This window comes from Anoplopoma fimbria, chromosome 22 (genome assembly GCF_027596085.1).
Source record: "Anoplopoma fimbria isolate UVic2021 breed Golden Eagle Sablefish chromosome 22, Afim_UVic_2022, whole genome shotgun sequence".
Taxonomy (NCBI): domain Eukaryota; kingdom Metazoa; phylum Chordata; class Actinopteri; order Perciformes; family Anoplopomatidae; genus Anoplopoma; species Anoplopoma fimbria.
In genome coordinates this window covers 2,061,471-2,087,889 of record NC_072470.1, presented here as the reverse complement: position 1 = coordinate 2,087,889, position 26,419 = coordinate 2,061,471, and the positions used below count along the sequence as shown (strand labels likewise).

Here is a 26,419-nt window from a genome sequence, read left to right as displayed (position 1 = left end):
CCAATTTTAAGCTTTCCTCGGCATCTGCAAATAAAACTACAAATCTCGGACAACATGTGACATCTCAACCTGATAACTCACACATGGGACTCCAATTCGGCCTGCAAGAAAACCCACAAATGCATTGCAACAGATAAGATATATAGAAAATAAAAACAATTACACACCGCATTGCACAGCCGCAGCAGGCCTGTGAGTTATTAAATAAAGCTGTGTTTATTATGCATTTACTAATAGTTGCTTTTTAGGATGCATGCCGATAAAAAGAACAATAACTAACAACCTCCAGACTGCGTTTTCTGAAAGCAAGGCTCCTTTATGAGCACATTTTTGTGTCCTATGGTGTCCGGGAGGGGCTAAGCTAACGATTACGCCTGCAAAACGCGGAGCAAAAACACCGGCGCTGTTTACTGCAATTTTTAAATTATTATTATTATTGTTGTTATTTATTAACTGCAATGTGGTGCAGATATGCAACGTTGCCTTACCGCTTTTGGTTTACAAATCGGTGCACAGCCGAGGGCGAAGCAGAAAACGGAGAGAGAGAGACGGCGGAGAGTCCGGCAGGCAGGGAGAGTGCGTCAGATCCTTACGTTCGCTACGTAGATCCTTACGCTCCGTACGTAGATCCTTACGCTCCGTACGTAGGTCCTTACGCTCCGTACGTAGGTCCTTACGCTCGCTACGTAGATTCTTACGCTCCTTACGCAGGGTGGAATACGTCACTTTGTCCCTTTTACTGCTTCGCTTTTAATAGTAACGCAACAAACAGTTTTTTTCCACAGTTTCTCCCCTATATGCTTTGATATTGATATCTGTGTATTATTTTAGGTTAAATGTGATAATTAAGTGGCATTAAATACTTAAATATGATGATTCTACGGGTGCCCGGTGACATAAATCTCATATTTTGCCGCGAATCTTTTTTTTAGTGGCGCGGTTCGGTCTGCTGCTTCACTCCACCGCCTCAACTGGTAGGAAACCAGTGCATACACCTTTTTATCTTTAATGCACAATACTTTTGCATGTATTTTATGTACTCACGATGTCATAGCAACGCTGTGTATGTCTGCTCAGAGCACCACGTGTGCGTTACGTAAAGCACGTAAGCGTGTTTGTTACTCTGCTAGTTTCCTGCTCTGTAAACATCTACGGGGGTTTTAAACGCACATGGTAGCGAGGTACCAGAGTCAGACGTGAATACGTATCCGGAATATAAAATGAGGAATTTACGTGTGAAAGTACGAGTGGTGCTTTTATTTCTATAGGCACGTTTGTTTACTTCCGGTTTGAGTAAATCCTGACTTTATTTTGGTGATAAGATAAGGTAAAATAGGATAAAATAAAGATAAGGATTAAGATAAGATAAAATAAAGATAAGATTAAGATAAGATAAAAATAAGATAAAGATAAGGATAGGATAAGATAAAGATAAGGATTAAGATAAAATAAAGATAAGGATTAAGATAAGATAAAGATAAAAATAAGATGAGATAAAATAAGATAATCCTTTATTAGGAAATGTACAGGATTACAGCAGCATAGAGGATAGTGCAAACAAGAGACATAGTAAAAAAATAAACAAGATCAAAATAAGTATTATAAATAAGCAAATGAGCAATAAAAAACAGTAAAGAATCCACAGTAACTGAAATGTTATATATAGAGACAGAAACTATTATAACTATTGTATTGCACAGTGTATTAGTGTCGTGCAATACAAATAGTTATAATGGAGTTATAACTCCAAATGTGTTATTTGCATACTTCATTGTGTATTAAGTAGTTGTTTCCCCTTGGCTGGCAACTTGTTCTTTGGTTCCTCTTTATAAATAGCTGATAAAAAATATGTTTAAACTCAATGCATAACTTTAGATAACTTTTTTAATCTACTTTTAACTTGGCTAACTACAACATACTCCCCTCAAGAACACAACCTTGAGACATGGAGGATGTTTTGGTTGAAAATAAACTATCAAATTTAATTTCTAGTTGTTGCAATTACATATAATTATATGTTAATTATTATAAATGATCCCAAGGATACTTATTTTGATATATATTCAGTACATTCTATTAATCAAGCACAAAACATATGACTTTTGCCTTTTATTGTAGCCACAGCTTGTTTCTCTATCTGACTGCTGCTGTTACTGGGGACTTGTTACTATTTTAGACTTAAGATTTGTGTGGTTGTCGGTGTGCACTCGCCAATATCTGATAAAAGTAGCTGAATTTTAAGAGCAGAAAGCTTCAGCCTGGACCGACCAGGACAGATCCAGGTGAGGTGAGGCAACACTAAAAAGATGCTGTTGTAACCGTGGGGCTGCTGAGATGGGCAACTTTAACCATCTCTGACTGTCTTTGCCCACCGCACTGCATCAACCAGCTTCTAAAAACGGTATTCCTGTCAGTGCGGGTAGGCAGCAGAGGAAAGCTTATTGCCATTATTATTATACTTATATGTTTAAACCCCAATCAATACGGCAAACAAAGGTGTTCTTTAATGTCTAAAATATTCACATCATTAAACCAGTGTTTTTCCTCTTCCTGCCTCAAATCAGGGCCGAGAAACGGATGAGGACTTGCGGATGGAGATGGACGATAACGGCCTCCAGACCTCTTGCTGTGACACAAGATGGTCACAGCAACTGTCAGGCCTTCCTCGCAAGCTCCTGCAGCGCCTGATGCCTTTCCAAATGGAGGGAGTGGAGTTCGCTCTATCCAGGAACGGCCGGTGAGCAGTCGGGTCACTTCACGGCTTTATTGTTTTGGAAGTCAGGAATTCTAAGTTATCTCATTTTTAAGGACCTTTTTAAATTAAAGGTCAGCTTGCAAATCAGTAATAACATGACAAGGAAGAGGCATTGCGTTTATGTAAATGTTGGCCACTGTTATATGTTTCGATATTTCACTTCCTGATGATGAAAATCCCGCAACACTTCAGCATTATCTGTAGTATAACATATTTTCGTCCCTTATGCTGCACCAGTGTGTCATTTAGTCTAATAGGGTGGCCTTTCAAGATGGATAATTTGCCTAATGGAGCTTTAAAACAGGCAGTCCCACCCCACCTCTATAGTACAATAAGAAAACTCATTCCCAGCCCAGCTACGATACAGTGTGATGGCAAAAAGTCAAGAATGTATGAGTCCTAAGTTGCCCTTAAGTCCATTAGTGTTTGGCTGTGTTGAGCATTAGCTGCAGGAAAGGACCAGGACTTGCCCGTTTCCTCCCCCCCCCTCCCCCACTGCCTCTGACCAGTCGATGTACGCTCGGGCTCTCAGGAAGGTCAGCGCAGGGGGAGCCAATCTGAGCGCCGCCGCCGTGATGCGGAGCGCCCGTATTGATTCCGAGAACACTGGGAGGCGCTGCTTTGTTGCACGGGTGGGTCAGAAGCCAATTGGCTCTTGCTGCACCGTGTGGACAGCCACCCTCGGTCAATTGGCATCAGTGTGACAGGAGGAGCATCGCGGGCAGTGCGTCTCCCTGGAGACGGGCAGTAGTGGCACTAGCAACAGATGTTATAGTTAAGAAAGGGAGCCTGGAAGTAGAATGAGCACATGATGTGATTTAGTTTGTTTATAATCTAATTATAGCTACGATTACCATGCTCTGATTGGAAGATCACTGTTTGGGGGAGGGGCGTAGTTTGTTGCAGATCTTTGCCAAAGCCCATAATAACAATTAACTTTGTGTTGTGACAGTAATGTAGCGAGCATCAGAGGGAGCTGTACCCAGCATGCCGTTCCACTGTGTAAGAGTTAATATTGTAGCGTACGACGCAAAGTGAGCTGTACCCAGCATGCCGTTCTGCGGTGGGACAGTCAGTATTGTAGCGAGCGACAGAGAGGACCTCTTCCCAGCATGCCTTTCTGCGGCGTGACAGACAGTATTGTAGCGAGATGCAAAGCGAGTTCTACCCAGCATGCCGTTCTGCAGTGTGACAGTTAATATTGTGTGAATGATGCAACTTGAACTATACCCAGCATGCCGTTGTGCAGTGTGACAGTCCGTATTGTAGCAAGCGACAGAGAGGGAGCTATACCCAGCATGCCGTTCTGCGGTGTAACAGTTACTATTGTAGTGAGCGATGCAATGTTAGCTGTACCCAGCATGCCGTTCTACTGTGGGACTGTCAGTATTGTAACAAGCAACAAAGAGGAAGCTTCACCCAGCATGCCGTTCTGCGGTGTAACAGTTCATAATGTAGCAAGCGATGGAGAGCGAGTTGTACCCAGAATGCCATTCGACGGTGTTACATTGAATAGGTCTGCCTCAATATACTACACAGTGTATACATACAACTAATGTTCATTGAATGAACGGTTGTCGGGAAGATCAAATGGCATATACACACACACACAAATATATATATATATATACATACATACATACGTACATACATACAGGCAGAGACTCTTCCATTTTAGTTTAGTGTGCGACACAGCGATACAGTGACTAGGAATTTAAAAAGCAGCGTTTTAAGCCTGCAGTACGACACTAACAAACAGACAGACGGAAAAGAAGATTACAATCTAAAAATGTTCATTTTATTGACAGTAATCTTGATCTGTCTATGTATTTGAGGCACCCTGCTGCTCTTTATTTGATCACTCAATACCCTTGAAAAGAGCCTCAAATTAAACAGCAGTGCTTTAATTTTTTTTCCATCGGTACTAAACATAGACTCATTCTAGAACAGGCAGAAAGACTACCCACATTAGCTTGAATGGACCAGAATGCAATGCAGAAGCAGACTTGTTGGGTTTTTAGGAAGGGAGTGTTACAATTATGGGAAATGTAGGATACCACTACATGAGGTGGAACTAGTCGAATGCAGTCTGACAGACAAAAAAATAAAAATAAACTGCTTCATTATAAGATAACTCCTGAAATGCACTGAACATCATAGATTGATGTTGGATATCTAACAGCGTGGGAGGATCCGGGGGCGGATTTTTTTCCCTTTTTTAAATAAAATAAATAAATCTCATAGCCGTTGTGTCTTTTCACACCAAGAGCACCGAACCGAAAAAACATCAGAAGCCGTCGCAATTCAAATACTTATGGAGCGCACTGACTGTGTAGGAGGGAGAGTGAATTTTATGGAGGTAGATGAGGGATAATGCGGGGAGAGTCGTGGCACAGAGCGACAATAAAAACCCTTGAGATGTGGTTGATTGCATTGTTTGAAAAGTCGGGGCAGATGTGTGCCGTTATACTGCTCACATCTGTATAAATTCAGCTATCCTAAAACATACATTGGTGCCATCTGTAGAATGCAGTACTCTGGATACTGTCACCCAGAACATCAATTTGGAGTAAAAGTACATCCATTAGGGCCTCTTGGTCACTTCCATTAAGGTGTCGTCTGCAGCTGGAAGCGAGCCACATGATGTGCCGCGTGTTGTCCGCCCTGGTCTGATTTGTCCGTAATATTATTGCAAGTGACTGCCCGTGCTTTTATTGAATAAGGCCCCGCTCTGCTGATGCGAGAGGAGATCAATAAGCAGACAATAATGTCGTCTCTCCCCTGCAATGGCCGAACAAACTGAGAGAAGTCCTTTCCAGAGATGGAGCTTGTTCTCTGTGCGCATACGGGTTGATTTATTTGCCCCCTTAAGTATTTGTCATAATAAAGAGTACTGTACACAGAGTTCTACCATAAAAATCATTTGGGGCGATTCAGCAGCACAGTGCTATGCGGGTACAACACTGGGACGACAATTCCTCTTATTTCCACAGTCCAACAGCTCCATATTTGGTAGACTTGTACGGCCTTTAACAGTCATTGATTCATTTAGTTTGCCTGAACAAATAAATAGAAATAGTTTCTTATTAAAGGGGTAATGTTTGTGTTGCACATCCATAAAATATTAAAGACAGAAAAGAAATGCAATCAAAGTAGAAGCAGCATAGTTTTGGGACAAATTGCATGTACCTGAATAATCAGGAGGGACACATGGTTCAGTATTATCTTTACAATAAGGAAGTGTCTCAGTTACAGTATTTACCCTCTAAAGTTGCTATATATTCCATTTCCTCCTCATTACGCATTATGTTTGCTATAGGTTTTAATATAAGGGGATAATATATAGTTTGTTGTGAAGACGGCAGGAGCTGCGTTCTATTGTACAGAATGAAAAATATAATCTTTGCCACCATCAGTAAACCCCCCTTAATAGCCGAGTTTCCGGAATAGTATAAGAGGTTTCTATAGAAACACAAAGTACTGAGGCTAGACATGATAGATACACTTTGTGGCCTGCTGGGCGACTTTGTGTCTTAGGTAGAAGAGTTATGCTGGTGGGAAACACCTTTAACGAGCATTGTAACACAAACAATGTTCCAAGAAAGCGAAACCTTCAGAGCAATCATCATTAGAGCCAAACATTCATACATCTTTGTGTACATTGTACCTCCTACTGTAATAAATAAAGGACCTGAATTATGATTAAACATCCCAAAAGGAAGTATCAAGACTCACCTGAGGCCATAATGTAAGGGATTAGTAACAGAACAGCTATATATTCACTTTGCATGGTGAGAGTCAGGTCTTTCTTGCTAATGTCAGCTAGCATTAGCCACAGTAAGCAACCCAGACCAGGTGAGACTGAATCAGTTAAAACTCCTGAGATGAACAATGATGCATTTAATTGCTTAAGAAATGAATCTTTCATTCATTCGTAAGAGGCAGATTGAGTTATTACGTCGGCCGAGACCGGTCATTAGCGTGCGTGAGTGATTGGTGTTCATCTATGTGTCTGTCCGCGGCAAATCTCGCATACTGCTGCACCAAACTGCATGATATTTTGGCTGCTCTTTTATGGACGCATGGGCAGGGACCTCTCGTGGTTTGCAGTGACTCGCACTTTCTTAAAACACTTTTTTTTTGCCCGTCCAATACTGCCATTTGTTGACTGCTCAATCCTGACTCACTGCTCTCAGCCGACCCCCGGAGTCACAGTTATTCCGTGCCTTTGTCGGAAATAAATTTCCTTGAAGCTTAAATAAAAGCGTCAAGTTGCGGTCACGAGAGTGTAGAGTCTTCTGATAGATAGTCTCACTGCTCCCCACCTGGAAACTCGCACTCCAGTTGCCTTCCTTACCGACTACCATTAGCTGTCGCCACCAGTCTTAGCTGCAACACAAAGCTGTATATTTAACTGGGTGTTGCTTTTTTATAATGTGGTCATTTCTGTGTCTTATGTGTAGATCTTTTGTTTGGATATGATTGATAACATAATATAGAAAAGGGAGTCAATGTAAATGATGCGCTGAGGGGAAAGGTTATCAAAAATATACAGGGGAGAGAAAAAAATGGTTTCACTTGGGAACCAGTGGAATAAAATAAAGAAAGAGGTGTGTGTATCTTTTGTCAGAGTCTATGTTTTTTGGGGTAATTTAAGCACCAGTGAAACAATAAAAGAAGCTCTCTGATAGATTTGGGTGTGCTTAACTTTGGAGGAAAAAAAGAACTCGTAAGCAAAACGCTAGTTGTGCATTGCCCCATATAGCTGTGGTTTAAAACTTTTCCTTTTAAAGTCACACACACTATTAAAACATCCTCCATCTACTGCTAGTAAAAAAAAAAAAGGCCAAACCTTTTCTTTCTCGCTAAAAGGCTACTTCAGTGGGAAGTTCATGTTTAGTATACAGCCAAACTGCACTCTGAACCGAGCGTGGCACGCTGTAATAACCCTTCCAGTCGGCATTTTGTACGGCATCCAACCTCTGAGGCGGCTTTTCCAACTGACCACAACGTCTCCCAGTCCCTCAGAAGAGAGAAACCATAGCTGGGCCGGGAGATTGGGGTTAGACAGCCGGGGCCGCGCAACACATCACCGCACGGAGGTCAAACTCATCAAATCACCGTAGCCGGCTTCGGGATGTGCTGGTGGGTGGGTGGGTGGTAGGGGGGAGGCCCATTTCCTGACACTTTGGGGCTTGTGGGTTTCGGAGATAACATTAGAAAGACAGGGCCGTGCCGTCGTCAGGCAACGGCGCCGCAGCGTCCTCGCAGTCTCAAACCATCAGGACGACACTCAGGTTATTTAAAGGGGGATGATTAATGTGTTGGGAAATGGCAAGCACCTGCCCCAGCCACACTGCCTCCCCAGATTTGCGAGCGTTGTGTGTGTGTGTGTGTGTGTGTGTGTGTGTGTGTGTGTGTGTGTGTGTGTGTGTGTGTGTGTGTGTGTGTGTGTGTGTGTGTGAACACGTGTTTGCATGTGCGTGTATATCGTGTATTTTTGCTTCTCTTTTTCTTTCTCTCTTTTGTGTGCATTTTTTCACACACATACTGCTCTCTCTCTCTGTGTGTGTGTGTGTGTGTGTGTGTGTGTGTGTGTGTGTGTGTGTGTGTGTGTGTGTGTGTGTGTGTGTGTGTGTGTGTGTGTGTGTGTGTGTGTGTGTGTGTGTGTGTGTGTGTGTGTGTGTGTGTGTGTGTGTCCATTGCGCTGACTGGGCCGGTGTGCTGGCAATTAGAAAAACCACCAGTGGCAAGGTGCACATTAATCATGTTCCTCTGCTGAAAGAGAGAAATGGGGCGGAGATGGGGGGGGAGGAGGAGGAGGAGGAGGAGGAGGAGGAGGAGGAGGAGAGAATAATGAGAGAGCGTGTCTGAGGTATTCAGAGCCGCACGGTCGCACCGTTTGCTCCCGACATGGTGTTGGAAGCGTTTATGAATACGAGAGGTCGTGACAAAAGGTCCTCACGATTCCACCGGACAGAGAGAAGGTTGATCTGGCTTTAGCCAAGGAATGTGTCGCGCTTTCATTGTTTTATCATGCTCAGTGTAAAGCGGGGGGGGGGGGGTAGATGGCTTTTGTGTGGTTGGCAAAGAAAGTAACATATCAGAGACAGGTGAGCTGTTCTGTTATCCTAGATTAGGGTTCAGTTAGGTCCTAAAAATGTGAAACAAAAAGAGAAACAGAGATAGATTTAGGCAAATAGTCCTCAAACACGTCATCATTGTTCACTGATGTAATATCAGTAAACTTGTGGTTTGTGAAGCGTGCGTCACTTGAATAGAAGATGCTGTCAAGGCTACAGCAGCCACGTCATGTTAAAATGCTACTTCTTTAATATTAAAACTCACTTACTTTCTGCATTTTTATAACGGATATTTTGACATTAGCCGTTCGGATGATGGACTGTGAAACTGCTCACACAGCAAGAAAGAAATTTAGAAAAAAGACCAGGATGTCTGACGTCAATCAATTCGAAAATTAGTCGGGGACAACAAGTTTGTGGTTAAAGTAAGGCTGAATTTTTGCTGAAGTATCGAATTTGCTGAAGTTAACTTTTCATGAACATTTCTAAATAAAGCGTCCAGCTAGATTTTGTTAACTTTTTAGTGGAAGACTCAAGGTTATGTCAGGTCAATAGAAGTAAAGAAGCTCTACTCTCTATTGCCACTGCAATATTAAATCTTGCTAAATCAGCCAGTAATTCCTCAGTCGGTTTATGAGATACATAAACCGACATGATTTAAATCAAAGGACATGAGACTCAATGTTGGTTTCCTCTCAAAATAAAATTGGACTTTGGCAATTCAACTCTAGCGTCTGCATCACCCATCGTTTTACTCCCTTTTGCTCGGAACCAGACAAACCTGAACTGGTGAGCCTTCCCCCGAACTCCCTACAAAGACGCAGACATTTTCCACAGGGGCGACATAAATATTGAATAGCAACAGACTGGAACAAAGCAACCGAAGCAGACCTAATATGTCCAAAATCTGCTGCCTCTGAGGGGACTTTGTGTGTTCTTTGGCCGGAGAGGGTTGAGAAGTCTGGAAGCTTTCTGGTATGGAACGAGCCAGGAGACCACGAATGATGCTGTGTTGCCCTTGAGCAAAGCCCTCCTGCTGTGGTTTTAACATGTAAGCTATATACTTTCATCAGGTCAGTTCTGATGACGTTTCCTCTCTTTGCTTCTGTCTTGCAGATGTATGATCGCTGATGAGGTAAGCACACCACAACAGCAACGCTGGCTCAGGAAATCTATTTTCCCAAGAACAACAACTACAAAAAAAAAAAGAAGAAAAAAATGAACCTGGAACTTCGCCTTCCAAATTCATTTGTCAGCCCCGTGCAGCGCTCCCTCGTGCCTAATCGCTTTTGACACCAGAATCATTCTGAGACTTTATTACTCTCGGGCCTCGCATCAGCTCGGCCGTCATATGCAATTTGCCTTGGAGTTGGCGTGTCGTGCAATTTACTTTTTTTTTTTCCTCCCCCGGTTCGATTTTGGTCGGGCCCAGATGGGTCTTGGGAAGACGGTGCAGGCCATCGCTGTGGCGTACGCCTTCCGGCAGGAGTGGCCCCTCCTGGTGGTGGTGCCCTCGTCCCTGAAGTATCCCTGGATCGAGGAGCTGGAGCGGTGGATCCCCGAGCTGCAGCCTGGAGACATCAACCTGGTGGAGAACAAGAGCCACACCATGTAGGTCATCCCCCACCCCCTTCACTCCACCTACATCTGTTCAACCAACCTCAGCAGCGCCACAGATGCATGTAGTAACGTGTATTTACAGCTGCGTTAACACATTTCTTTGGGGCCACAAACGAGCCGTAAACACAATTCTGATATATTTTTTCCAAGGATAAAGTGACGTATCGTTAGCAAACATGTAAGCAGATATGATGCAACATTTGCATTCATTTGGACTTGTGCTTCTGGCCACCTGATAAGTCCAACATTCACTCGTTTCTGCTCTGTTTTTGGTCTCCACCATCTCCTGAGCGAAATATCCAACTCTTTAGCTGCTAAATGCTCCAATTTGAAAAGGACATTTTGTTCAGATATGCAGAAGAACAGCGCTATACTTTATTAATAAAGACTTCATTATAAAACATGCATCTGGTTATGAAGAATCATCACTGAAATGTCTTATTAGAATTTCGATCATGGGCTTCAAATAGATGATAAATATGTAATCGCCAAACTTCGCATCAGCTGTGGAAGACACTGACTGGCCGTTATGTGTTTTTTTTTTTTTAATGAAAGGCTAATATTAGCAAACTGATAAAGCCTCACGTCTGTCAAACTGTTTATTAAACTTGCACTTTGAGAGCGAGAAAGTCAAACCTTGAGGGAAATGCGCTGAATTCCATACATTTAAGTGCTACTGGTTTTGGTAAAAACTTGCTGCATTTATTACTACTTTTGTTTAAAGGTGAAATCGTCGACAATATATTAATAATTGGGGTACAAACAGTTAATGAAGAGGAAAACACCTTAACCTGTAGTAAAAGTAGTAGTTATTTACCTATTTATTATCAAACGTGACTAAGAAAACCTAGTAAATATTTAGATTTTTTTACCTTATAAAAAGTAACGATTTACCAATTACACATATTATACAAACCCTTCATGTTATCATAAAGATAGGGACTCATTTTTCCCCTTCATACCCACGGTCTTGTGCCCGGGATAACTCTAAGCAGAGCGCAAAATCCCCTGGATTATGTTCATCATACGCAGGATTATGTAAGTGAAAGGTCGCGACCCCTATTTGAACTTAAGTGGAAGTTGGGGCAGTGTCCCATCCCTCTCCGACACACGGGAGCGATGGTAATACTCTCAAAGCAGTGGGACGGATATATGAACACACACGGTCACACACACACACACGCAGCGTGACGGACGGAGAAGTCGCGGCTGACAATTTAATCTCAAAGTGTCCCCTCGGTGTCAGGAGCCGGCAAGGGGCCCGATGTTTGACAGCGCTGACAGACAAATCATGTCAACGCCAGAGACTGCAATATTGAACAAGAGCTGATTTTATTTTTTTTTTTTCAATGCAGGGGGGGAAAAAAATGCTGTGTTGGAGGAATGTGTCTCATTTTCAGCAAATGTTTGTATTGATTCGGGTTCGCCGTGGACTAATACTTTTATTATCATCTCAACTTTCCCCTAGTTCCACCTAGAATTTTTTATTTTTTGAATGAAATAAACTTTCTGTATCTCTGACTCGGAGGGAAAAAACCCGAAAAAAAATCCCTCTCCACCTCGCATCACAGACGAGGTGCAAAAAAGAAATTGTGAAAGCCTTCTGGGGGGGAAAAAACATGTCCTTGAACGGGGATGTGTTAATGACTGAACGGCGAGGCAAGAGAGAGAAAAAATTATGCAGCACCTCCTTTCAGTGTTTTGACTCGCTCGTTCTTCTGTAGAACATGAATGGCACCTTAGGTTTATTTCAAGCGTTGGAACCGTGTGCGTGTGTGCGTGTGTGTGTGTGTGTGTGTGTGTGTGTGTGTGTGTGTGTGTGTGTGTGTGTGTGTGTGTGTGTGTGTGTGTGTGAAGACAAAGAATTAGAAGCTGCCAGATGCTGGGAGGTGTTTTTCATGATTTCTCTGAGATTCTCATTGAGTTCCGTGCATCCGAATGCCACCGCTGTGTTTGTTTGTTTATCTGCAGAACTGTGTGTTTTGTGTTATGGGCATAAAGCTGGAAAATATATAGAAATTGCAATACAGCCCAGGAATGGATTTCTTAAGCGCCAGTTTGTGTCTTGCCTCCTTTTGTGTGCCCTTACATTTATCAATTCCACACACACACACCATTTTTAAATAGTCTGGTTTGCTTTACCTTCAGGGCTCGGTCAATACGCACTAGAACAGATGTTGAGTTTGTATTTATCTCCGCCTGTTAACACGCGTTTGTCAATGTTAAAGATGACTACAGTGGCAGTTTAAAGGATGATGTTCTATAACACGCATTCTGTGTGTGTATGTGGGTATCACAGCGCGGTGTATCTTCTTCCCTCTGCACCACGGAGCTCCTTTGTTGTCTGTTAAACTATTGAAAATGAATCGGTGAGCCACACTGTTGTACTGGGTGACTTCACTACAATGCTCATTGGCACTGTAGTTCATTTGGACTCCATCTCAAATCCGCCCTTCTGCCTTAAAATCGGTCTTCTTACCAAATGTGTATTAATCTACTGCTGAAAATAGTCCCCACTCCATGCGTGTGGGGAATGTTTCCACTTGTTTGAGCTCAAAACGTCATTCACAAACCTTTTATGAAAGATAACACATTTTAAAAAAAAATGTAACATTCCCTTGAAGTATTTTTAAATTGATAATAAAATAAAATATGACTTATGCCCGCCTCTCAAATGTGAATATTTGCTGAACCAAATGATTTTGTGGTTTTGGACTGTTGATCAGACAAAACAAACACTTTGAAGACATCTTTAAGAAAACTGTGATGGATCATTTTCACTATTGTCTGACATTTTCACTTCATGTTTGTTTTTAAAACGTGGTATTTTTACTCATGATACATCAGCTGAAACATGTATCGTGTGTGTGTGTGTGTGTGTGTGTGTGTGTGTGTGTGTGTGTGTGTGTGTGTGTGTCCTTGTCCTTCCAGGGGTATCGGCAGCAGCAAGGTGACGGTGCTGGGTTATGGCCTGCTCACCACGGACGCACGCCCCCTGGTGGAGGCTCTGACCAGGCAGCGGTTCGCCGTGGTCGTGGTGGACGAGTCGCACTACCTCAAATCCAGGAACGCGGCCCGGACCAAGATTCTGGTGCCCCTCATTCAGAGCTCCAAGCGGGCCATCCTGTTAACCGGAACCCCGGCTTTGGGTCGGCCTGAAGAGGTAATAAAACTGGATTATATGAAAATTGGAGAAACACCTGTGATGGGAAACAATACAAATTTAAGTGGAGTTTCTTTCTCCCTGCATATTCAAAAGTCCTGATTCTTTACCCATACTCATGAAGAAACATTAGTGGGCCCACAGAGCTAACTCAGGGCTCATCTCACGCTCCTTACAAAGATGCCTCTCAATACAGCGCAGGTAGATCGCCATGGCAACTTGCTCCGGAGCAGGTAACGCTCAGATCCAAACACTCAAAAAAAGCCAATTAACTCTCTCCGGCAACACTTATCCTCGAGGATCCTGCGGTCTTATTTCAATAACCTTTGTTGCAAAAACTTCATTTGCAAAGGCCGATATGAACAGACACCGCGCCGCAATAAATGAGACGAGTAATAAAAAGAGGCGCACAGGGGGGGTGGGGTGGGTGGGGGGCTATTGAATTTAGAGACAATAAGAAGGGGCTGTTCACAGGACAACGGTGTTTGGAGAGCGCTGGAGCCATTCCCCTCTCCATAATGATTTATTATATCATTTTTATATATGATACATCCAAGCAGTGGATTGCAGCCGTATTCCATCACTGTAGCGGTGCGTGGTGAAGTGAATGGAAAATCTTTTCGCGGTCTCAACTTGGAGAGACAATACAGTATCAATAAGACCTACTTTATGTCCACTGTGCCCTAATGATGGGGCACTGATACAGCTCCGTGCTTCGGCTTTTACACCGTCTCCACTTTGCCTCCAGTCATCCTCTCCAGACCCTCAGGAGCAGTATTAATTTCAGCTTTCACAATGTTGCTCATAAGATCGTTATGTTGGCTGTAGTTCATTATGTAGTATTAAGAGTCAGTTTATTTACTGTTTACAAATGATGCTGTTGATTTGGAAAATAATTGGCATTGTCTTTAAGATATTTTTCTGCCATCATAACTGTTGATTGTGTTGAAAATTAGCAGTTCATGTTAGATCTACACTAACTGTTTGAGAATATCTCTGTTCTGGAGCATACGCACACACACAAGGCTTCATCATAAATTATTCATAATCACCTGCATAATCTGCGTCTGTGCCGGTTGTATATTGAAAATAATACTACTTTATGTTCACATAATGTGTCTTAACAGTGTTACAAGGGGCTTTACAGATATATAAAAGATGCATAAAGTCATTGAATTACCAATACAGAGCAAAAACTGAGCCCCTAAAATTTCTTTGCAAAATTAAAATAACATATTTATAATATCGGATAGAAATAATTCATGTTAAAACTTGAGGGGAAAAAACATCAATGGGTATTTATTATTTATTAAAAGTTTAACAATTCAAAACTAACCTACTTCATCACCTTTTTTCCAACTGAGACACGCCCAACTCGCACAGTTGGAGAATAGCACATACCAAGCAGCGCGGACAGAAACCAGCCTTCTATACTCAAACAGAAGACGGCGCATGTATGAGGGACTATTTTCAGCTGCAGATTAATACAAATTTGGTTCCTTCAAGGTTGTTTAATCTTTTGTCGCACTCTGGTAAATGTATAGTCCGAATCTGAGCAGTGTAGTCTGATGTGGGACCATGAAGAATATTTAATTTAATTAAAAAAAATCATTCATTTTCAAATAAAACAATAAAAAAATCGACTGGGAGCCACTGGAAAGCTAAATCTAGGGCTATTTGGTCACACGTTACAAGTTCTGTCCCTGTTGTTAAAGGGAAAAAAGTGAGTGAGCTGATAACTCACTCCATTACTAGTCTGACATCATAGTTTTTGTGTTGACTTCTTTTAAGTATCTGATGTGAGATGGCACTCAGATCCCTCTGTCATCAAACTGCCACGTCGCTGCGAGGAAAACTTAATTATTGCCTCAACTCGATCATGATAATTAACTGAGATCCAGGCAGCTAATTAATTCCAAAATGGAGCGAAGTTGGTGCTTGTAAGAAAGCTGGAGAAGGTGTGTGCTTATATACTGCGTGTGTGTGTGTGTGTGTGTGTATGTGTGTGTGTGTGTGTGTGTGTGTGTGTGTGTGTGTGTGTGTGAGATACATGCCATCCTGTCTTTGCCATCTCCTTGCCCCGCAGTGTTGAGGTTACAGTTTTTTTTTTTAAGAGATATCATCTCTCTCCTCTCCCTGCCACTAGAATCTGAAACCGAATATAACATTTTATCATCCGCAGCATAAAACCTGATAAGCCCCCTGTCCCTGCCTCTGTGCCAGTCTCCCTGCTGCCATCATTACTCACTGTGGCTCTGACATCGAGTTAGCACACAGCTCAGGGCATGCTGCACCGTTCATGATGTGCCCTCATTCCACCCACCTATTATATCAACAGTGTGAGAGAGGGGTGAAGCATGGAGGATGGAGGGAAGGGGGGGGATGCAAAGTTCCTGTTAAACAAGCGCTGAATTTAGAATAGCGCTCTCACCGTGTGGCTGCTCATTCAGATCGCCCCGGCCGATGATTGCCCGTCATTGCTTCAGAAATCACTGCAAATACTGAAAAATTGACAGAAATGCATACACACACACACACACACACACACACACACACACACACACACACACACACACACGAGAGACATGTTGACGTTGGCATACAATCTCTGAGCTTTGTTGCAAGCTGTGATGCACACGCTCTTTACTGTGTGAAATTTTCAAAGCGCCATACGTCCGCTGAAGACATAACAGCTTGTCATTTTTTTTTAAGATGCCAAGATATTTTGATGACTCCATATTTAATACAATTTTCAAATCAGTCTATTTTTTGCGCCTAATCTGACTACACTGGCGGTTTGACCTGGTTATTTCGCGCGCTGACACAAATAACCGCCGCCCAACACAGGGCCGGTAAACTAGGCGGAGGACAACATGACCTTGAATAAATTGCACACAAGATGCACTTTATGACAGTAGACTAATCGTGAGCAGAGGTAGGGTCTGTGATTAAAGCCCCAAAAAAAGCTCTTGGTACTTTGAGTTATTGGGTGCAGCTTTCAGGAAGTAAAAGGTGAACTAGTTGTTGCTACTAAAATAGCGTGCCATATGAATGTCGTGCTGCTGAAACTGATAATTGCAGTATGGTGTTATACTAAAATAACTTTTTTAAATTAAAAGTTAACATAGTTGGCATTTGGGTGACATACAGTACGCTTATTCATCTTCCTCTAAAATCTTCCTTCATGAACTCAGATACATTTCGTGGAAGTTTTTAGAAGTTTTATTTTTCAAGCTTAGAACATCTATGTACAAAGATTTGTAACAAATACCACATTATCCATGTTGAATTCTTCTCATCTTTCGGCGCAGGCTGAAAACTCACCTCTTCAAGAAGTACTACCCTGAGCCTTCCTCGTAGCACGTATTGCATTCGTATTCGTTTACTGCACTTATCCTATTCGTAGTAGTTTGTAGCACTTATTGTATTCGTATTAGTCTGTTGCAATTATTGTTTTCGTAGTAATTTGCCTCTGCACTATACTTTTGCTCTGGTTTATGCTTTAAGATGCTTGTTTAAGAAAGGAGATGCACTTATGACTTCTGGTGACTAGTAGTTCTCTTGAATACCTATGTTGAATACACTTCCTGTAAGTCGCTTTGGATAAAAGCGTCTGCTAAATGACTGTAATGTAATGTAATGTAATGTAATGTAATGTAATGAATTAACCTGGTAGTCGATCGGTATCAAGGCTGTTGTTCCGGAAAAGGGTGACGTGGTAAGGGGGTGACGAATCAGGGACTGACACGTCATAACTGCTAAGAACGGTGCCTACGTCGTGGTTTTCGGACTTCTTCGTTTCCCGCCACCCACACTATCAGGAAAACGCGGCGTTTTCAAACTTATCCGTTTTCGGTGCCCTGAAACGCCGTGTAGTGTGGACGCTCGGTGCAAACGCAGAAAAATACATGCGGATTCATTTGAAAACGGGTTAGTGTGGATGTGGCCTTTTAGTCAGGTCAGTTAGCAGCATTTAGCTAACGTTTGCTAACATGAGCCACATGACAATTACAGGATAATGGTGACTGCTTAAACATAGTGTAACGTTAGCTTAAGTATAGAGGGAGATAAGGTAAGTTAATAATGTAGCATTAGCCACCACTATTGGTTATACTAGTCAAGAAAGACTGTTGCAGTGTACTGAAACAAGTAAAGTTGATTTTTATTGCTCACGAATTTAACTAAGAATATGTAAAATGAAAAATATGCTATTTCTTTGTCTCACTCAATTAAAAAAAGACTTGCATTCACTACTGCAAATGCTTTTTGCAAACTATTTCAACTTTTCCTTGGAACAGTGTGTTCTTTCTGAAGTTACATTCTCAACTTGAATCATTTAATGGGTAAGATGACAAATAGGACAAACCATATTGCATTTAGAAATAATAAGGAGGTAAATATTATGGGGAGGAAAATATACGAGAGATTGCTAAGGATACTGCAATTAAAAGGAGATAAATTCCATTTTTTTTTTAAAATCACACAGCGATATTATCACACACATTCTCCAGAGTGTCTGTCTCCTCTTCCCCTTCCAGACACACACACACACACACACACACACACACACACACACACACACACACACACCCTGTAATGGTTTAGCACAGAGCACCTATTAAAGGCCTTTTCCTCCCTGTGTTTCACAGCTCTTCATGCAGATTGAAGCCCTCTATCCCAAGAGGCTGGGAACCTGGACTGACTACGCCAAGAAATACTGCAACGCCCATTACAGGTGAGTCTTCAACACGCACCTCGTACAAATACTTCCACTTATATGTCGTGCAGCTTAATGCATGTCCCATACGACTTATTTGACATTTTGGTAAATACGCTAATTCACCTTCCTGACAGGGGATCTGTCATTGTGTAGCGAGAGCCGGGGGTCAGTTAGCTTAGCATAGCATAGTATAGAGACTGGAGGCAGTGGGAAACAGCTAGCTGGCTCTGTCCCAAAGGTAAAAAGAAATAATAATACACCTACCAGCATGCTAAAGCTCATTAAAAACCCAAAGTGGGAAACCACAAGTTAAACCTAATTTTAATATGTTCTTACTTATACACTCTTAATTCCTAGTTAATGGAATTAGCGGACTTTCAATCCCATTAAATCCTCACTCTTTTCAAGTGTCTGCTGGGATAAGGTGGGCTGTACCTGAGTCTGGTGCGGCGGTGCTGCTGAGTTGAGGGAGGGTTTTGTTGTAAGAGCCAGACCGCGACCGAAGCCAAGCGTTTAAATGCCAACTGGCTGCCAGTTGCCATTGACGATCAGTTACACGTGTGAACACACACATCAAATGCATTGTTTTGGATGTCCATCAAAGTCGGGCAGCTCGGCTTTGGATGGGCCCTCCGCCATTAATGATAACACTTTGTATGTAATAGCACTCAGTGTGGATGGGGAGCCACATCAACACATTCACGCAAAAGATTGTGTACACACAAGGCAGTGTCAGATGAGTTAAGACTTCCTATTCCCTTCAACAGAGTGACGTTAATGTGACAAATGGCATCAGCTATGGAGATAGAAAAGAAGCCACACAGCTGTAGAGCTGCTAGTTCAAGACCCCCACACCGAACCAGAAGCACAAACATTTCTTCAGCTCACCTTCCCTCAACAACTACACTTTTAAATACCGAAGTGTGAAGCAGCACATTTTGGCAGGGCCTTGTTAAGTTTGTCCACACTTCCAGCCAATATGGCAGATGACCAGCCTTTGTGTGGAGGGCCAGTTCTATTCTAAAAAAAAAAAAAAAAAAAAGAAATCCGCTTGGCAGATAAATTGTGCAAAAGTTGTCGAGCGAGTTTTGGGATAAACCTGCTGCCATGGCCATTAGACAAAATAGTTTGCAGCTCTGCAAAGTTGCCCTTAAGCAAAACAACTGCTCCAGCAGAGCTGCTCAGCGGTACACGATGGAAGGCTGCTGCAGTGCCGGGCAGCTCCCAGGTGGGAATGTTTTAAATGTGTTGAACTACTAGTAACTTTTCTTGGGGCGTTTCTCTCAGTTTCGCCTCTCATTTTTTTCTCTCACAGGTTCTTCGGGTCTCGCAGGCAGTGGGACTGTCGCGGGGCTTCCAACCTGGAGGAGCTGCACCAGCGGCTGAGCGAGATCATGATCCGCCGTCTGAAGGCCGAGGTGCTCCCTCAGCTGCCCCCCAAAGTCCGCCAGCGTATCCCCTTCGACCTGCCTAAGGAGGCCGCAAAGGTACGTGGTGGACACCAGCATGTGGCCTTTTGTCAGACATTCATTTCACTCTGCTTATGTTATTATTTTCTAGGGCTGCAACTAACAATGCTTTTCATTACAGACCAATCATTATATGATAGATAGTTTAGTGTGAATGTCAGATAATAATTAGGAGGCGCTCGTAATTTCCCAGAGCCCAAGGTGACATTATCAAATGTCCGGCTTTGAAAAATGACTCAAACCATTAATTAACCATCAAAATAGTTCCCAAATCATTTTTCTGTTGACGGGCTGAATGATTAATTGATCCAGCTCCGCCGTTTTTACACATGCCCAGCTCAAATTCCAAAAGCATCATGTCTAAACATCCAGTTGCGTGCCACGTCTCGATTAATGGAGATGCGGCAGATTCACGCTGTTCGGTAAAATTAAATTTTGTTATCTCCATGTTTGTGTATTTCTCAACACACGGGCAGTGATTAAAGATGATATATAGACGATGGTCTCCTGCTCATCACCATTTGATTATTTTTTATTTTTTGCTGCTTTAACTTTTGTTATTTATCAGCATATTCCGGCACAGCCTTTTCTGCAGTTCTGTTGCTGGGAAGATTCTCTCCAACACTCCTGTCCCTGTCAGGGGGGAACATACCAGATCTCTTATAACAGCTGACGGTGTAAAGTACTGTATAATATTCTCTCGTCCATCTCCAGGCCTGTCGCATCCCCTCGACCGCCTCAAGTCATAAACCGCTTCGAGAGACGTCTTTTTGCATCTGACTCCATGTCAAAGTATTCCCTCATTATTTCTGTTACAGTGTAGGGCTGCTCTGATGACACGTCACTGGCAGATGTATTCATATTTTTTTTTAATTATTTGGTTTTTATTTTAAGTGTTAACCAAAAATATATATATGAAGAGTTATTTAATAGTAAAAAAAAAAATTTGTACATAGGATTTAGGAAATATTTATTCAATAACTATGTTTTTATTAGTGTATAATCACCCTGGAACTAACTTTTCGTTACCTGAAAATGAGTCATTCATCTGCATAGAGAGCAGGTACTCTTTACTAAGTCCGCCATGTTGCGCCGCCTTGTTTCTACACTAGCCCGCAACGGACAAACCAGCTTTAGAGAGGACATTTTGCGTTTTTTACGTTACCTGAAGGCCACAGTAGTTCTCTACCTGTTTAGATCATGGAGGAGTGAGGGAAGGGGCTTTCATTTCGATGCAATCTGCACCCTCGCCACTAGAGACCACTAAATCCTACCTGCTTCTTTTCTGAAATTGAAAACTGCTTTAAAGTTAAATAACTCCCCTTTACACCATGCACAGATACACTGAGTTGTGTGATTTGTGTGCATGTGTTCCTTACCAGGGCATCTGTAGAGTGGATGTCATGTTTGGTGTGTAGGTGTTTTGCATCTCTCTTTTTTTTTTTGGCCTGAGTTATGGATGGGTCTCCACCTCCCACGCCACGCTGGATGCATTAGCACACGTGAGTGCTAATGTGGCTTTGACCCGGGCCTCTGCGCCCGGCCTCCACTCTCTGCGCTGGGTCACCCCTAACAACGCTACGGGTCTGTTTCCTAATTGAAGCAACCGGCACAAAGTACAATACACATTTAGAAGCAGCGGGAGTTGAAAAACAAGCTCTTCCAACTCTAATTACACCATTGTCGCAGGAATGACACAACAATAAGGAAGTTGCTAATGAAAAGTGATGATGCAGGATTTTTGTTTTTATCCTAAATGTTAAGGGACACTTTAATTGGGGGGCTAAATATGGTCACATCCTACATAGAAGTCCTAATTAGGCCGCCAAAACGTACGCGGGGAACCGTTGGAAAAGTTCACGTCATGTCTCGCGGTTGTTCTTGCTTTGCTCGCTTATCTCATGTGTTCTAAAACAGCAGCTGTGATGCTAAAACATCCTCAGATAAATGAGCTCGCAGATCATTTGTCTTTGTGGAAAAAAAAAAGAACCGGCTTTCGTTGTTCTCTTTGTCCGTCCCATTCTCTACAACGCCATAGAAGCTCTTCAAATTTGGCACAAACATCCTGAACCGAGGATGAACCGATAAGATTTTGGCCCCAACTCAAGAATTCATATGCTAATTATGATAAATTATTAGACTAATATGATGAGGTGATGACATTTTACAGTTGGCGGAGGCATACAGCCACAAGGCGGTACTTCTAGTTGTGCTCATAAGATGAATGCACCAGTTTTTTTCGTGTTTTTTTTTAAACGGGTATTTGTCCACTGAGAAGAATAGACAGGCGGTTTACCCTCCCAGCTAAATAGACTAGTTTTTGAGAGATGAAGACGGGAGATGTGAAGTGGCCAGTCACCCAAAAGCGACGGCCATTGTGCCTCCGCCACGTGAAGCGAAAACCATTAACAATATGAAACATAAAAAGGCTGGGTGGGCATTATCTCCCTCCAAACAAACTGTCTTTTGAAGCACAGTTTTGCCGACCGACGATATCTAATGTACAGCACCACTCGCCGGTTCAGCCTCGTCCCCCCAGCCCGTCGCATTTTACTCCCTAATGATGCCTTTTATCTCCCACAGCAGACACTTTTTATGCCCCTCCTGCCCTTTACGTTTTCAGCCCTGGCCTTTTGTCAGTGTTAGTCTAGTGAATATCATCAATGTTGAGCCACTCAGGTTTTTTTCCCCCTCCCCTCCCCCAGCAGATTATAAAGCAATCCTTGAATGTAATATTTTTTTCAATTAGAAATAAACATTGAGAGACAGTCCAAGCGGCATCGCCCAGGTGCTGCCGAGTGAAACATCTGAGGGATGGAAACATGAAGGAAAGCGGCTTTGCGCTCCCGCAATACGATGCTGTTCATTCAGCAGGCCGTCCTTGACTTTGACGAGGTTTCCGAATCCGCTGAAATGCTAATTATTTTCACCAAATGGCGCAAAGCTTTCATGTTGCACAAAACATCTCTCATTGTAAAAAAAGAAATGCAGTTGTGAAACTTCACAGAAAGCATCCATTACGCGAGTGTGCGCTCGCATTAATAATGGTTCTCACTCTTTTCTCCCCCTCCCCTCTCCCCCATCACTCACTCATCGCCCCCCCCCCCGTATGTATGTGCTTAATCACGCGGACCACCTCTTCCCTCAGCCTGCCATATGGCTTCACAGTTTTGCGTCGTTTGATATGCAGCGCTTCGAGGAAGTGTTTGTCACTGTTTGCTTTTTTTTTTTTTTTTTTTTTTACACATTTCCAGCTTGAATTCAGACAGATGAAACTGGGAGTTGTGAACAAAAGGTAAAAATAACCTGCAATAAAAAAAGTGGTCTGAAGTTAGACTATTTAAAAAAAGGCATTTTAGATTATAGAAACGCAGCAGTTATTGCATAAAAATTGAATTAAACCCAATTACAGCTTTTCTTGTCACATTTCAGCCTAATATGTTGGATTGTAGTGTAAAGTATGGGGACTCCATATGTTTTTATGATGAACAGGGCTAACCAGCGGGCCGACAACAAATGCGCGGCCTCTCTGCGCGTCCTGTTTCCGAGCGGGGAGGAAGCATATGCTGCTCTTCGCCGGCAGCCTCTCCCCCACTGCGCTCCCCCAACTCCCGCCCTTAAATACTTCTCGCCAATCACCTTGAGAGAGGGAGAGCGCGCAAGGCGTCTTTTGATTTATTGTACCGGCCCGGCTGCTTCTCCATCTTCGACCCCGGCTTGTCACACGGCTGGCTATAATTGGGAGATGCTCATGACCCACCTAGCGAAGCAGCCCAGTCAGGAGGAGAAGGGGGAGGACGGGTGGAGGGGGGGTGGCATCCTTGGGAATTCTCCATCTCTCTCTACTTTCTCTCCCTTTTTCTTTCTGTCTTTCTCTTCCAGGGAAAGTAGGACACCCAGCAGCACCATTAATTGTTTTGCCCTTTATATCACAAAAAGAAACATAGCAGAGAACAAGGGAGAGAGGGGGAAAAAGGCTGGATGGAGATATGAAGGACGTGGCCTCACTGTGTCCGTGCTCTTTCTTTGCCCGCAGGAGGCCTCAGCCAGCTTCGCCGAATGGGAGAGACTGATGAAGGGACTGGGGTCCGGGGGAGTCGCCACCGACAACCCCTTCACTCAGGTCATGGGCCTGGTCACACAGATGTACAAGCAAACAGCTATCGCCAAGGTAATGGGAGAGCAGGTGGTGCAAGAGTATGTCTTGTTTGAACCCCGGCCTTTGTCTTTATTCAGCATTTCTATGAATCCTACTATCAAGTACTGTGTGTGTGGGAACAAAGCCTGATCCCTCCTCTGTGCTATAGAGCTCCGCAGCTGAAAATAGTCCCTAACAAATGCACATTTCCTCCTGTTCCTGTATTGCTGCTAAAAACTACAGTTCCCATTTGTTGAAAGGCGGACTAATACTTTCAGGGACACCAGCACTTATCCTTCAAACGTCAAAGTTGTTTGATACCTATATTCTGCTCTCTTTGTTATTATTGTTTAAAACAAGAAGGAATAAATGACTAATTAAAGAAATAGCTCGACATTTTGGTGAAAAGGCTCGTTCTTTTTCTTGCATAGGGTTAGATGACTTACTTTGCTAAGCAGTAAGTCAGTGCAGACATGTTATTTCAGTAAAATTACATAAAACGTTGGCTCATTTCATTACGTTTCCCTAACATAGTTATTTATTTATATATAAACAAAACAACATCTTCAATGGCAATTATAATAATAACATATGATGATTAAATTCATACAAACATTTATTCAAAGATGGGCATGTTTTTATTGAAGCTGCCCTGAAAATATCTCCCTGTGACGTCACATTAGGTGAGCCGCATCCGGCAGGTAAACTATTAACAAATATGACACCCGACAACAAATGCAGCCAAAAATATGACTCCTTTAATAGTTTATGTGTTTTTAAGTAAAGCTAACCCCAGTTTAACATACCACACAAACTGTGAGAAAACAGACGCCATCTCATCATTAGCGCCATGTTGCCTTACTTCCTCAAGGATGGGAGCGTGTCCTGCGGCTGAGCACCCAAAGGTGTTTAACCTCCACGGCTCCCATCGGTTAAAACATCAAACTACATACATCACCCGCAACCGTTTAAATAGTCTCCAAGTTGACGAAAGAATGCCATTTTTACTATTTCGTTTTGATGTTTTCAGGAAGTGTTGAATTGAATGGTGCGGCATCATGTTCAGAACGCTTGGCCGACCACTCAGCCAGATCTCATGGGAAAGCATCGCCATGGTAACAGAGCCTAATGGTCGCCGGTGAAAGCACTTAGACAAAGTAGGGAGTTATAACCGAGGTATTATTTAGTTGCGTCCAGCTTGGCATGATTACACCTTATCTGAAAGTTACACACCGCACTGAAAATAGCATCTCTGTGATGCTGTTGCCATGGGAACTCGGCCGGCTCTCGGTTTGAAGTGACGGCTCCTTTTTTGTTTTTTTTTAATGAGGGAGAAATAAGCGATGTGGGAAAAGGTGGCTTGATGCGCACAGTATGAGGAATGTCGGGGTCAGAGCAACCGGTGGCGAGGATCTAAACAAGCATTTACATTTCCTGCTCCTCAGTGGAAACATCAGTGAGACGGTCAGATAGAGCGATCAGTTTCCAGATTGAGATCGGCGTCTCACCCATCTCGATGCTGAAACTGGCCGCTCCTCTCGCATTTGTAGTCGAGTAAACATTCTCACCAAACACAGCAACCCTCGCCAATCATCTGCCACGTTCAAGAGCCGGCGTTCCTCTCAATTAGCCCGGCGCCCCCCTAGGAGCCCCAAGAAGCCGCAGCCCCCAGGCCCCCCTGGAGGTCAAGGAAGACCGGAGATAACCTCCGAACGCAATCATCGACGCGCCACTCGCTCAGCCTGCCTCCGAGCTTGGATCTTTTTCTGCTCTCGCCGTTGTTTGCTGATTGGATTTCTGCTCAGTTTAGCCTAACACTGGACCTCCTTTCATTAAGCCCCCCCACCGCCCGCCCACCTCAAAGCCGATACACCCGACCCAGACTCATTTCCTCTCCTATTGGTTTTCCCAATAGTCAGACACTTTCCACTTCAGAAAACAAAAAAAACCCCTGCATTCTTTCTTCTTTCTTTTTTTATGTGGATCATCAGTAGGGGTGATATGTGGTATGGACACATATCTGACTGGCATCATGGCCCCTGTCTGCCTGCCAGTCGGCCTGGCGACGGAGCTGCCAAACGCCTTTGGGGTATTTTTATTGCTTAACCCGCCAAGCATCTGCTCCCAATTACCCAGAGAGAGGACAGCTCTGATGCTGGACTTTAAAGCGAGCTAACGGGGCCGCATCAGACAGCCGAGAAGTTTGTGCACTAATTAAACTCAGCGGAAGGAAACCCGGCGAAGCCGAGCCATCAGTAATGAGGACCCCCCAGATCAGAACGGGGTCGGCAGGCCCGGGCGAGGAGATTCATTATCGGGCGCGTCGGCTAATTATCGGCAGGGCGAAGCAGAGGTTCTCCCACCAGAGCAGGTGTGATGGCAGCAGAGGTTGTCAGGTTTCAGGAGGTGTGGAGATTCACACCACGGAGACAGGGCCCCGTCTCCCCCCCCAAAGAAAGAAAAAAGGTCCA

The 26,419-nt window shown here is 43.2% G+C and overlaps 1 protein-coding gene across 2 annotated transcripts in view; it reads left to right on the top strand.

Moving 5' to 3' along the window:
• Positions 1-746: 746 nt before the first annotated feature.
• Positions 747-26,419, top strand: part of zranb3 (zinc finger, RAN-binding domain containing 3) — a 69,631-nt gene continuing 43,958 nt past the window's right edge. The window contains exons 1-8 of one of the 2 annotated variants that reach the window (XM_054623796.1): positions 747-974; positions 2,565-2,737; positions 9,955-9,973; positions 10,271-10,449; positions 13,390-13,621; positions 18,271-18,356; positions 19,657-19,828; positions 23,847-23,981. In XM_054623796.1, the coding sequence (XP_054479771.1) occupies positions 2,592-2,737; positions 9,955-9,973; positions 10,271-10,449; positions 13,390-13,621; positions 18,271-18,356; positions 19,657-19,828; positions 23,847-23,981 (969 nt within the window). In that variant the 5' untranslated portion in view covers positions 747-974; positions 2,565-2,591. The remainder of the gene's footprint in view (positions 975-2,564; positions 2,738-9,954; positions 9,974-10,270; positions 10,450-13,389; positions 13,622-18,270; positions 18,357-19,656; positions 19,829-23,846; positions 23,982-26,419) is intronic. The other variant, XM_054623795.1, reaches the window with a different exon arrangement.